Here is a 14,824-nt window from a genome sequence, read left to right on the forward strand (position 1 = left end):
AAACGTGAAAAAAAAAATATTAACAAAAATAAAATAAATCTAAACTTTTCGAGGATATATTATACGTCTCATGGTTTGATTTTTTTTTTATATTAAAAAGTCATCCTAATTAAATATAAAAAAATAGATTTTAATATAAAATTCAAATTGATTCAAACTAACTATTTTTTATTTGCTTTTACAATTTTTTGTAATTATAAAATTTTAAATATTTGTGAAATGAAAAAAATTTCTCAAACAAAAAGATATTATGTTTTTTATATATAATTATGGTCACATTTATAATTCAAATTTTTGTCACAAATAAATTAAAAGTTACAACATAAATTTGTTACCGTTGTGTGACCACGATAATCCGATATAACATACACTAATTAACATAATTTTATCCTAATATTCATGTTCAATTTATCTACGTAAATTAATCATTTCAAATCATATAACTCCAATCAAGCATATCTTAAAAAAATGTATATTTGTTTCGTAAGATGTAATTGGCCGAGTGAAAAAATTATTTTATTGCTATCAAATTGATATTGATTGGGTCATTCATTGAGAATTTATCAAATCTACTGGGAAATAAAAATTCATTAGGTGAAGTTCGTATGAGATTAATTTTGAATCTCTCTATAAGATTCGTCGAGCAAATTCTCATCAATTAGATCTAATAACTATGCAAAATTCACCAAAACATATTCACAATCATATCAATAAATTTTAGCTCTCTTAGTTTTAAAATCAAAATAAGATAGTCTTTCAATCAAACTTACCTTTAAATCTTCTAAAACAAAATATACATATTCAATACTAAAACAAGTCCAAAAAATCACTTTGAAGACGAACAACTTAATTACTCTTTAAAAATCACTTTTACATAACATATTTCACACAATTTTTAATATAATATATTATTACTTCAATTCAATAAATAAATCGTTCTTAATAGTTAGATAACAGTAAGGAAATCGCATATTACTGACAAACACAATCCTTTGATAATAACAAAAATTTGTTGATGATTTAAATTTATTAACAAGTTATTAAAATCTTTTGGTAAAATGATTACCGATAAATTTTATTGACAAATCATGAAAATTGTCAATAATTACAAATATTCTTAAATTTGTTGATAAATACCGCTATTGATTCTTCTTCTTTACTTCTTTTTTTCACTTTTTCTTTCTCTATCTCTTCTTTCTTGTTGATTATATTTATTAAAATGACATTTAATAAATATTTTTTATTTCGTTGTTTTTGAATATATTATATTTTGAACAAATTAAATATAAGTTTTGGAATTTAATCATACTGATTTTTTATTATTGAAATCGAATGTGTATCATCTGAGACTTTTAGTTTTTTTCGAGAATACTAAAGTCTAAAACTAGAGAAATTCATTAAAGGTTGACTAATAAATACTACAAAAAAATCTTTAATTATAAACTAATTTTAGAAAACTAAAAATAGTTAGTCACTATAATGATCAATTTAATATATAAATTTACAAAATTAAAAATTATTGATTATTAAAATAGTCACTATTATAAATAAAAAATTATAATTGGTCACTAATTAATTAGATTCTAATTCAGAAATCAATTCATTTTAGCAGCTAAAACCTAGGTAGTTAAGTTTAAAGACCAATTTAGTGATTAATTATATTTTTTTATTCATAATAGTGACTATTTTAGTAACAAAAATTTTTAATTTTATAAATTGATATCTAAATTGATTATTATAGTTACTAATAATTATCGATCACTAAAATTGATCACTATTTATAAATTTTTTTAAATGAAAAGAAATTAAAACAAAGATATTATGGAAACTTCTAATCTCATAATTTAAACATTTTATTTTTTTTTTATATTTAACTATTTTGCTGTAGTATAGGATCGATATATATTATTGGGGTTACAGGTTAATTTGAGTGGATTGTTTAGGTTATTTAAAATTTAAAATATATTTATATATTCATAAATTTATAAATATGAAAGTTTAATTTTCGATTTAAGTTAGATATTCACACAAATTATAATCTATTATTTGATTTTGGATTGTGTTAGATAATATACAAAATTATAATATATCATTTAAATTCAACCATTATTGTTTATTTTATCATTTTATTTATTTAATATTATCTGTTCGCGGAATCCAATCTAATTCTATTTTCTTTTATATCTATTTCTTTTCAGATTTATTTGAGTATTGTTAGTCACTTTTATGTACTCATGTCTATCTATACAAGAAAAAAATCTGCGATTTCTTTTTACACCTCCAAAATGTTTTTAAAATCTAAAAATATTTTTTTGTCCATTTGAGAAAAGCTATGTGGATCATGCACCAAATAAATAAATAAATATATATATATATATATATATATATATATATATATAGATGGAATGTAAATTTGAATATGTATAAATTTAAGCGAATGTTTACTGTAATGTTTTTATTTATTTTAAAATGCATTTTTTTTCTTTTTTTTAGATAAATTATATATTATTATTTACTTATTTTAAATTTAGAGAAACATACCCATTTGCTTATGTATATATTAGATTTCTATCATGTCTAAACGGAATAAGATCTCCAACCTATATCAAGTATCACATGACAAAGACCAATTTAATTTAATTTTTCAATCTATTTAGTGATTACACAATGAGTTGGGACAAAACATAGCTCTATCTCACACGTTTCTAGCTAATTTAATTAAGCTTACCATAATCAGACAATAAATGCCGAGTGTTTCATCATTACAGTCACAAAATAACAGAGCAGTGGGAAGAACAAACACAAGAAAAGGACAAATAATTAATGTGCTTAACTTAATTCTTCCATCCAAAAACACAAATTCAATTACCATTAAAGTTGGTCCAACTATTATCATCATCAAATTATATTAGCAGAAGATTTTAGGTTATTTCTCCTTTCGAAGAGTCATCTTTAAATATTATCCATATTCATTTATATATTATAACGTAATTTTGATTTTTAATTCATATAAGATTTTTAATATAAAATATTGAATTTATATTTAAAAAAATACGATAATATAAGGAAGAAATTCAAATTATTACCAAATACTTTGTTTGTTGGAGATCTAGCATAAACTAAAAATAAGATAAGTTTACAATATACAACTATACATAAATTTGATTTAATTAATAATTTAGTCTTTAATTTAAATATTTCGTTCATTTTGATTTATGTATTCTTTTTTTACAATCCTTATTGTTGTTTTAGAAAAACTCAATCAAATTCTTATTTTAAATAAAAAAGATTTCATACGTCTTTTCTATTAAATTAATATTTACATCATTTAAAAATATCACGTGTTAGTGTTAAAATTATAGGAGTTGTTAAATAGAACTCAAATTATGATATGTAATAGAGAAATTAAGATTTTGATACGTGATATTTTCTATAAAAAAAAGTATATTAAATCATTCTACAAAATAAAAACTTAATAGAGTTAAAAATATATATAAATTTATAATGAATCAAATATTGAGTACCAAAATTATATTATTAACTAAATCTATAAATTTTATTCTAGAAATTATTTTTATTTTAATTAAATTTATTATTTATTAAACTTATCTATGTCGGTAAAAGTTTTTTTAACTTTGGAACCCATGTTCTTCGAGTTGACTCTTGTCTCATAATATTCAAGTTTCATCACCTCTCTAATTGACTCTGTGAATGGTTATTGACTGTAACCAGCCATGAATTGTGGAAAAAAAAAAAAAAACAGAGACATTTTGTAGCATGTTGGAACTTGGAGCCTCCATGTTATAGCTGATACTACGAAAGAAATTGTGGAACGAATTGAACCAAAAGTCAGCAATTTAAAGTGCCTCCCAAGTCCCAACAGTGCACAATCAAACCTTAAATATTTTTATTAAATTTCTCGAAAAAAATTAATGATTTTTTTTTTGGTCAAATTTTATATTAAAATTATGTTAATTATACTAAAAAAACAGCTTTTGAAAACTCGTTGGTTTGTACACTCACACTTTTGCCGTACAAAAACTATTACAACATGAAGACCAACTTAAAAGCTAATAAGAATAGAAAATAGATTTTTACAAATAAAGAACTGAATTCAACCAATTAATTAAAAGAGTTAAAAAATAGTGATTTAATTTTGGTTTTGATACGAAGTCGGTGATAAATTTATAAATATACATTGGTAACAGTGTTAAATGTCAGAAACGCGTTTAGTTTGAAGTAATATTAAAATAGAGGAACAGGTTCTTAGGCACACCACATTAGAGACATCACATAACACACGTTATGATGAGTAGTGTGGTCGTGAATGTAATTAAGTTCGTTTTTGCGTGTTGGAAGGGATGTGTTTGTTTTTGTGTCGGTGCGCATGTAGCACACTGCCACACATTCTTTTCCTCTAATATCTCATTCCATATAAGCCACTCACACAAACGCAATTCTTCTTTTGCATCCAAACACTGCTTCAAACACCAATAATGGATGTCAAAAAAATAACTCAATTTCGAATAAATCAAAATCATTGTTTTACTCACAATTTCTTGTCCACTTTCTTCATCTGAATTATTGGTTCAAACACTTATTCACTACGTTTCTTTCGTCTTTCTTTTTTAATATAAATTTTTGCATATATATGTAGGTATCGTATGTGCAATTTGAACCTAGCATGTTCTTTATATATTTCTTTCGTGCATACATTAATTTGGAAATTTCGTAAGGGTTTTATCAAATAATATCGTGACGTATATATAAATAATAGAGAGATTGATGTAAAAATAATAATAGAATATTTTTGTGACAAATTCATTTTCCTTCATTTACAACGCATACAAAACTGACTGTAACGTCTTTTTATTGTTAATTTAGAAGGCATGAGAATTTGTATAATTAGTTTACATTTTCTATATATTCTCAACTTCTGTTTATTTAATTAATTTAATATTACATTAGTTTATATAAGTTATTTTTTGATTGATATAAGTTACAATTAAAAAATGAGAAACCGATCTCATTAAATATAATCAATGGTAAACATAAATTAATTTTATTCATACATTATTTAGATGTGTGTGTTCGTCTCTCATGGGAAATAATTTTGGCTGAACTTTAATCACTGTAAAACCTTGTTCAGTATAAAACTACTTGTATAGGGAAAAAAAGCTTTTATTTATAGTAAAAGGACTTTACTATAAGCAGAAATATAGTTATTATTAGAGAAAAAAAAGGATAATTATATCCCACAAATTCCAAAACTAAAGTTAAACCTGGCAGATCTAGACGAGACACATAATCCAGAAACAAATCCATGCTCTTTCTATTTAATTTATGTTCTTCATTTTCATGATAAAATCAAACCAAAATAGAAAAAAAAACTGATTTATTACGGTATTGACACATTCAAACTTGTAATTTCAAATAACTTCTTTATTAAAATTAAGCATGAACAGTTGATAACGGAATGATCAGCAGAAAACGTTATTTATTAGTTAATAAAACAAATTTTAATTAGCTGATTTAATTATTGTGGTCCACATTGAAATAATAAAAAAAATGAATTACTAGCCAATCGATCTACCCTAATAGGTCCATCGTTTTTCTTATTCATAGATTGTCGGTTTAATTTTTAAAACAAAATTGTTAAAAAAACATCACTTTATTGATGGAAAAACTGCCACATATATCTCAGAAAAATCAGAATATGTTGCTAAATTGATTTGTATAGTTCAATGTTAAAGACTTTTTTCAATAACTACAATAAATATATACTTTGTGATGTGGAGATATAAAAGAGTTGTTTTTTACAAAGAAATGTTTAATAAAAGCAGTTTTTTTATTTGTTGATAATAATGTCTACTATATTTATGGATGAATTCAGAGAATACACAAAGGATGGTAAAAAAATTGTTGAGATATATATTACAAACTTTAATTTATATGAATAACTATGTTAGTCATATAAAATATAATATATATATATATATATATATATATATATATATATATATATATATATAACTACAAAAAGATAGTTAATATCAAACTTTAATTATTCATGTATAATATGGTATGAAGATTATAATAAATTAGTTTTATTTCAAACTTTTTTATATCAACATTTATAAAGAAAGTTGTGTAAATAGGTTAACAATCCGGTTGAACTCTAGAATCAAAATATGATCACATAAAAAGTTGTAAAACGATGAAAATATAAAGTTTGAAGACTAATTAACTTAGTTACACATGTGATTGAGAAGAAAAGCGAAATACAAAATAACTCGACCAAAAAAGTTTGTCTTAAGATATCCATAGATATCTACAACATATACCCTACACACACCACAAGCACATAAATTTATAGACAAAAAGTTATCATGCAATCTTAGCTTTTGTATTTTGAACAAACACTTCCTTTTCTATCACCGATCTCTGTGATCTTCCTTTTCCTAACTTTAAACTTATTTTATTAATTAAAAAAATCAGCTCATCACAGAAGACACGGCTTAAAGAATGTCACCACTTTAAAGTCATAATAAGTTCATACCTCAGCCTGAAATTCAGCATACTAACATGATCATCATCATCATCATCATCATCATGATGTGCTACCTCTCTCACATGCACAGGGTCAATCTCATGAGTAACCTTTTGGCATATCAACTCTTGCATGCAAAATTCAATTACTCAATAACCAATACAAAATCTCACACACAAATTATGATCATGATTCAGCTCAAACTTATTTTTCTATGCATATGTTCTATCAATAATACACAATCAAGTCCTTTGGAAAAACTAATGAAATAGGTTTACATAACTTACACACACACGCCACATATTTGTACAATTTCCTATTATCTCACTCTATTTTTTTCTCTCTAGTACCACTAGACTTTGATCCTACCACCCATATATATGATATGATCAACCTTGCTATATAGCAACCTATGATGTGAGGTGATGCCACAATAATCATTCAATCATCATACATACATACATACATATCTACCTCTCTTCATTTTTGAGATCAATCTGAACCATAACGTCGTTTTCAAAGCTAACTGGGACACATGGCTGGGTATATTGCTCGCACCGACACTCTTATGAACACGATTCATCACTTAATTCAAAACCCTACTTCAGCTTCAGACCCATTAATTGTGTGAATATGTATGCAGATATGAACAAAGGAGAGTGGCATCACGCATATATATTCACATACATAAATCTACATAATAAAAAACCTTTTTAAGGTTTTTTGTTTATAGTAACCAAAAGTGAATGAAACATCACTTTATGTACAGTGAATCATTTAAGCAAACCTTGAAATATTGTGCTTCTCCACATATATGGATAGACACTATGATGAGTTATCTTGTGACATGTTTTGTGGATCTTTTTCCCGTTTTCGGTTGTTAGTTATTAGGAACAGCAAATTATATATACATATACATAAATATATATATTATAATATTTCTCTCTCTATCTACACCTACTACAAGAATAGAATCTCTATGAAAGCATCATTTTGGGATCAACATTGGTCCTCTCTCAATGATATTGCATGGCCAGAAGAAAAGTAACACAATTATTTGGCAATTTGCAAGTAAAACAAGAAGAAGAATATCCTAGAACCATTTTTTTTTTCTTGTTGAGTGTTTTCATTACTTTGGGTGATTGAAATGAAGAGCATGATAAGATGGTAAAGGAAACCAGAAGAAAAGTATAAAAGTATGGATATGTAAATTAATGAGGAAGATTATATGAACTGAGAGTTCTAAGAACAAACCTCTTAAATTAATCTTTGGTTGAAGGGAAGAAGAAAGACAATAAAAGGTATAGTTAGAGGTAGTATACACTATATCTCTTCTCTTCTGAGCTTGTTGAGAAGTGCTGTGATTAGAGCATCTCTTTTTTCAGCCCTAAGTTCTTCCCTAATCCTTCGTTGCTCTTCCCTCTCTCTCCATCTCTGGTCCATCATCATCCTCTCATTCTCCAATGCCTCCATGGTTTGCCTCCACTCCATCTCCTTCATCCTCCTCTCGTTCTCCCTTGCCTCAAACGCCTCCATCCACTGTGCCTCCATCTGCATCTGTTGCCTCATGAACTCCTCCATCATCTCCTTCAAACCCTCCATGTTGCTGTTATTACTACCACCACTCCCTCCTCCGATTACCATCTTCCCCTTCTTCTTCTTTTTCATCACGCTACCCTTCTGATCTCCCTCACTCTCTTCGTTTCCCTCCTCCTCCTCCTCCGACGAGAGCTGCACCACCTTCTTCTTCGACCCTCCTCCTTCTGCTTCCGCCCACAACATTCTCTGCATCCTCGACGCGAAAATCGCTTGAACCTCGTTGTAGAACGGGAATTGCTGCCTCATCGCCTCTGGCTCTATCGCTTCACACCCCTTTAAATCTCAACAACAAAAAAACTAGTACTATCACTACACAAAACCCATTCAACAAAACATCATAGTATGCATCAAAACCACATTTTTTTAATCAAAGTATACATTTGTTAATCAAACTATCACTCAAAGAAATTCTATTAAATTCTTGAAAACCCCCAACTGATATAGATGTATATGTTCACTGGAAAATCGTAAATAATAAACAAGTGACAGTCTTAAACCAGACACCGATCAGAGAACGCGTATTAATCAAAATCGTGAAACAGATACTGATTAGAATTAAAAACGTGAAAGGGTGGGATTGAAAAGGACAAAGATATGCGATTCGTATATAAGAGCACGAGTTTTTATTTGGGTTGATGTGATTAATATGACATGTATGTATGTATGTATATGAATGGATGAATGGTATAAAAATACCTTATAGCGGGTAACGAGGTTTTTCCACTTGCACTTGCACTGTTCTGCACTTCTATGGAAACCCTTTTCCTTCATCCGGTTGGAGATGACTTCCCAAAGCTGTTTGTTCCTCTTTGTCTCCATGAAAGTCTGATCCAGCTCCGCACGGATCACGAGGAACTCTTTTGTCTCTTGGATGCTCCATTGGGGGAATCTGTCTGTGGCATCCACGTTAGCACTGGTTGTGATGTTGTGAGGGTGGTGATGCTGTTGCTGATGATGATGTTGTTGCTGATGCTGCTGCCGCTGATGGTGATGGTGATGGAGATGATGACCCTCCATGAAAAATTGAAAACGAAAACCAGAACTAGAAAAAGAGACTCAAAAATCCAATATAGAAGAAGAAGAAGAAGAAGAGGTGGCTCTGAATGATGTAGAGAAAAGTTATTGAAGAGTGTGTTTTTGGTTATGGAGGATAGAGAGAGAGAGAAGCAAAAGATGAGAGAGAAAAAGATGAGGAGAATATATATGTAGGTTGAGGTGTGGTGTGAACATCAGGTGTGAATCGCGTAATAAAAAAGAGAAAAAAAAAAGAAAAAGAGAGAGATTTTCTTTAGCTTAGGTGTCCAAACCAAAGTGTTACTTTATTTCAAGGACGAAATCTTAAAGATTAAAAAACCATATTGTTCTTTATTCCTAACTAATAACAACAATGGTTAATAAAAAATTCTTTTACCCAATTATTATTTAAATTAATAACGGTATTAAACATTAGACAGAAATTTGGCGTTTCATCGATTAATTAGGTGTGTCTTATCTGTCTCATGCTTTAAAAATTGAAATTTTCTTCTTTTTCTTTTTAATATTTTATTAATTTAAATCATATGAGACTCATCTCTCTACGCGGAAACTTTGTCTCTGTTTCGCTTTATATTCAATTTTCTTTATTTTATTGCGTTCCCATTGCGTCAAACTTTCGTCACGCTGACACCAAAAGTATTACTCCCCGAGCCTTATTTAATACATATTTAATATTTATTAATCCTCCGCAACTTGCTTACCAAGTTTTCTTTTCTTTTATATATAAATAAATTGTAAATTCTATTTATTTATTTGTTTTGTAATTTATAATTATATTATATTTGTGAGCAGAAAAAAGCCTATGGCTGAAAACGGGTACTGTATTATTGTTGTCCAATGAGACATTTAATTATGTTTAAAGAAATGATATTAAAGGTTCTTTATTTTGCTTTTATTGTGTTTTGTGTAATGCTTTATTTAACTTTCTGCGCGTTCTTTTTTTTTCCCTCGTGGGATGGTGACATAGAAAGAAAGGGTTTGTTGGCGACTGTAATACCCAGGATGTAACCTCAAATTTATCATACATACTTTTCTGCATGGATTTCCAAAATCCTAAACTTTCAGTTTAAAGTGAAAGACTATTCCTTCTCCTCTCCCTCTTTTCTTCCATCTTTAAACTTTGAATCCAAATTAAACCTAATTCTTTTTCAATCTAATATAATCAAAATTAAATAGTTAAATTTTGCAAACAAACGCAGAAGAATTAGGTTTTCATTGAACTCAAACCTTAGCTTAAATCTATTTTTTGTAATCCTTTCCATATTATATATATAATTACTCATATAATAAAGCATGACATTTTATCAATTCGAGGTTTATATACAATTTTGTTACCATTAAAATAATTTTATCAATTATTTATCCACTTAAAAAAAAATCTTTAAAATTACAAAAAAGAAGAAGTAAAAAACTAGCTATAAAAAAACTCTTCTTGTGAAGTGACTTAAAGGAATTTAGGTTAACAACCAACATAGTTTTAACTAAGTTCAAATATCCTTTCACCTAACAACACCCAAGACGGGAAAACTACACTTTTGACTACGCAATATTATCAATGGACAAACCTTACATACTTATTATTATTATTTATTTATTTATTTCCTCCAATGTCATCAACAATACTAACGTAAACACTAGTGCGATAGTGTATGTATATATATAATTTTTTAAATATATGTGATATTATATTAGTAGGTGATAATATTATAATGTTAATAAGTTAATATATAAAATAAAATTATATTTAATAAAAATAAAGTTAAATATATTAGAAAAGATGAGAATAACGGTTGATAAATAGGAGAAAAAAAAGAAGCAGAGATAGACTATTTTATAAAAAACTTTTAAAATAACGGTGAATTTTCAAAAATTTAATAAATAATTATATTTTAAAAGATAAAATTAAAATTTTAAAATGTGTAAAAAAAAGAAAATCTTATTTATATATTGTTATACACCAACCATAGCCATCCACATGTCCACATCCTCTCCCGGAATATGACCGGTTCAGCTATTCTAGACCGTCTTCTTCAAACCGCTGGTTCGGTTCAACGTTTTAGCCTTTTGATTTTGACGCAGCATTCACAAAAAAGGAGTCAGCTAGGAACATAAATGAATCGGTGCAAGGTTTTAAAATAAAATGGATGGTTCATGTGTTGCTACTTTAGGTCAATGTTTTGAACGAGTTCAATTTCATGGTCTATAAAACCTAATCCACTTAGCTTAATCAATTTATAAGACCTAAAAGTTCTCTAACAACAGTTTTACAATGTCAAAAAACAAAAGCACTATTCAAATGATGTTCTTTTATATAGTTAGCTAAAAGAAACAAATTATTTCGAATTAAGTGCTTCATTGAATCATTATTGTCTCGATGGGTTGATGTTTGATGATTTCTATTCATATTTATATATGAAACAGATTTAATTATTCATATTTATATATAAAATAAATTTAATTGAGTTTTAAAATATTTATAAATTTGAATATTTTAATTATTTTTATTAAATGTTTTTGGTAACATTTTTATATCTCTCAACGAGTTTTCACAATTTAATTATTTCGTTAATTGAATATTGTGATCGTTATTTATTTCATCGTTTTGTTTATTAGTTTTAATATGTTAATATGTAAAATTTTGTAATTAATACAAAATAATATTAAAATTAATTACATCTTTTAATAAATGGAGATAAGATCATAATAAAAAATTAAATTACAGATACTTAATCAAAAAATATCGGTTTTAAATATCCATAAATAAAAACATAAATATTAATTTAAATTAAAATACTTAAATTTATAAAGAATTAAAATTGAATTAATTTTACAAGAAGTAAATGTAAATCACTTTGTTTGACTGTTTTTTTTTTTATATACCTGTTTTATACGTTATCGTTGAATTGTTTTCTACTTTAACTTTTCCTCCAAATATTCAATGATGAGCACATATTTAACGAAACAAAAAATATACATGATATTTAAAGTTACTCATCTAAAAAATTAAACAAAAGTTTACAACAATTATCCCTTCACTCTGATAAACCAATCTTGTGTACCTTCGTAAATATTAGTGTTTGATACTTTTAAACCTAAATTATTAAAGATGAACAGTAAAATAAATATAAAAAAATGCATTAATTGTGGCGTAGACCATGGTACAATTTCTAGGAGGTGAAGTACATTAGCTACCTCGTCTTTTGGACGAATAGAAACAAGACACGTTGCAGTTCCACGAAGTATTGTCAAAATTGCGTGTGTAGGTTAAAGTTGGTGAAAACACCTGTAAGATTTTTAGATCAACACGTGACGTGGCTCATTACTATTTGGAAGCTTCTCGCACCATATAAGATTATTTATTTATGCACAATTTTCAACTTTTGAGCATATACTTTAGTACTTCTGTTTTATTAAAAGTATTATATTTAAGATATTAAATATTATTGGTGAATTTAACTTGGAGTAGTGCTCACCTCAAGAGGAAACTTATGTAATGAGATATATGTATAGAATCATATTCCTAAGTATTTTTTATTTATGGGATTTGATAACATGAACTATTTACAACTCACATATTAAGTATTTATTACTAAAACTGTTAAAACGGATGATCAGACCTATTCGATTCGATATCTTATGAATTAGTTATTTAGTAAATCAATTTAACACGATTATTTATTAACAAGTCAAAAAAATTTGAGCATGTCTCGATCTACCACAGGTTGATAGGTGAAACGGATTAACTCACTGACTTGCTTAATTAAAAAAAATACAATTTTTTTCTTCTGTCTAAACAAAATAAATTATAATTTTGATTAAAACCTAAATAAACTTCATTACAATCCAAAATGATGCTAAACTCCAAATACAAACTAAAATCGCAAAAATACAAATTATCAATGTGTTGGCTAAAAAAAAAACTAACATAACCCAAATACAAAGTCCAACATAATTAATAAAAAATATTTGTGTGACCCTTTACTTATGGATTGACTCACCAACCTGGCTCACCACGGATTCTAGGTGGGCTGAGTAAAAGATTAACCTGTATTGAAATTTGTACAAAATTTTTAAAATATATATTTTATAGTTTATTTAAATAAAATTTATATAAAATTATGAAAAAAAATATAAATTTAATTAAATTTAATCTAATAAAATATAATTTTAATTAAATTTAACTTAATAAAATATAAATTAAATTTTAATTTTAAGTTTTTGCAGGTAACGGTAACCGCAAGTATGAATAATATGATACCCGCACTCAACCTACTTATAAGCGGGTATTAAGATATCCACTACTTGTTTATAAGTAAGTATTTATTATCCATAAATACTAATTATTCACTGCAAATTTTATTCACAAATACCTACGAACACTAATATTTTTATCATCCCTACACTTAAGTGACAATGCTTTAACCATATAATGATGAGCATCCTTTGAATGTCACTTGAGTGGTCACTCCAACTTAAAAGCTAGATGTATGAAAATTTAGAAAACAACGACAAACACATTAAAGTTGCATAACTCAAAATCGTCAATTTTAATAACATGTTTAACGGTAAATAATTTTCCGTTCAAAATTGAAAAAATGCTAATTCAGTTCAACTTTGACCAACCAACACTTAAAATAAGTTAAACCTAACATAAGACAAGTAGTTCACATAATTAACAAGCCTAATACTTTATATTTGTAGACATATCAAATCAATTACATAAACAAAAAATTATTAAATTATCGACAAAATCTTACAAACTAATTTAAATTTTTAATTATAGTTTGAAATATCCGTTTATAATGGATAAATATTAGAACTTTTATTACAAATAGAAATATCCGCTGGCATTGGATCTATTGGTAAAATTCCTCAATTAGAATTTTCATTATATATAATTTTTCTATCGGTAAAATGTTTGAAAATGTTTTCATTTTGAGTTTTGACCGTTTCAAGATAAAATTTGCTGGTAAATTTATGGATAGTTGATTTTTTTAACCCATTTGTAACTGATTTTTCATTTAAACATATGATAAATCCGTTGTAACAATTTTTTTTAAATCTATCGAGAAATATGTTGGCAAAAGGACACAATATGAAAAGCACAATTACTAGAAAAATTATATTGATAGAAAAAAATTGTCCGTAAAAGAAAATTTATGGACTAGTTTTATTGACAAATTTTGAAATTTTAATTGTGATGGATATTTTCACCGGTAAAACCCGTTAGTAAATTATAATTTTATTATCAATGAAAACGTTTATCAATAATGAATTTGTCGATGATTTATATTGTCTATTATCTACATATATTTTAATCGGTGATTTTTGTTAGTAAAATAGACACAAAAGTTTCTACTTTTAGCTTTAGCTTTGATCATGTCATGATAAAATTTGTTGGTAATGATTTATTTTTATAAATTCATCGGTAAATTTATCAATAATGAGCTTTTGTAAATTCATTGATAATTGATTCTTTTTTAAAATGTGTTGGTAAATTCGTTTGTAAATATATTTTTTTAATATTTTCCAATAATTCTATTAGTTATTAATGTTAATTTTCCTGTTAAATCTGTACAAATATTTGTTATAAATTAATTGGAGATGAGTAAAAAGAATAAGAAAAAAAGAGAAAATAAA

General features: G+C 26.5%; 1 protein-coding gene across 5 annotated transcripts; it reads right to left on the bottom strand.

Moving 5' to 3' along the window:
* Window positions 1-4,238: 4,238 nt before the first annotated feature.
* LOC114185794 (trihelix transcription factor GT-3b-like) lies at window positions 4,239-9,336 on the bottom strand. Of its 5 annotated transcripts, none has more exons than XR_014994743.1 (4): window positions 8,846-9,336; window positions 7,873-8,422; window positions 6,560-6,675; window positions 4,239-4,478 (listed from the first exon to the last, which is right to left on the bottom strand). XR_014994743.1 is itself a non-coding variant. In XM_028073712.2 (3 exons), exons 1-2 carry the CDS (start codon window positions 9,164-9,166, stop codon window positions 7,874-7,876), a joined length of 870 nt encoding a protein of 289 aa, XP_027929513.1. In that variant the 5' UTR covers window positions 9,167-9,336; the 3' UTR covers window positions 6,232-6,675; window position 7,873. The 5 variants fall into 5 exon arrangements, 2 of the variants coding, with proteins under 2 accessions (XP_027929513.1, XP_027929512.1); XR_003604897.2 differs by having other exon boundaries at window positions 6,560-6,677; window positions 7,805-8,422; window positions 8,846-9,335; XR_003604896.2 differs by lacking the exon at window positions 4,239-4,478 and having other exon boundaries at window positions 6,232-6,677; window positions 7,805-8,422; window positions 8,846-9,335.
* Window positions 9,337-14,824: the final 5,488 nt, after the last annotated feature.

The sequence above is a fragment of the Vigna unguiculata genome, chromosome 5, assembly GCF_037176805.1.
Source record: "Vigna unguiculata cultivar grain cowpea cultivar isolate G323 ecotype 2 chromosome 5, ASM3717680v1, whole genome shotgun sequence".
In the NCBI taxonomy this organism is placed as follows: Eukaryota; Viridiplantae; Streptophyta; class Magnoliopsida; order Fabales; family Fabaceae; genus Vigna; species Vigna unguiculata.

Coding starts and splice junctions, on each gene's coding strand:
- LOC114185794 (XM_028073712.2), bottom strand. CDS start 9,166: ATGGAGGGTCATCATCTCCATCACCATCACCATCAGCGGCAGCAGCAT. Junction 8,423..8,845: donor ACCTCGTTACCCGCTATAAG/GTATTTTTATAC, acceptor TGAGATTTAAAG/GGGTGTGAAGCGATAGAGCC.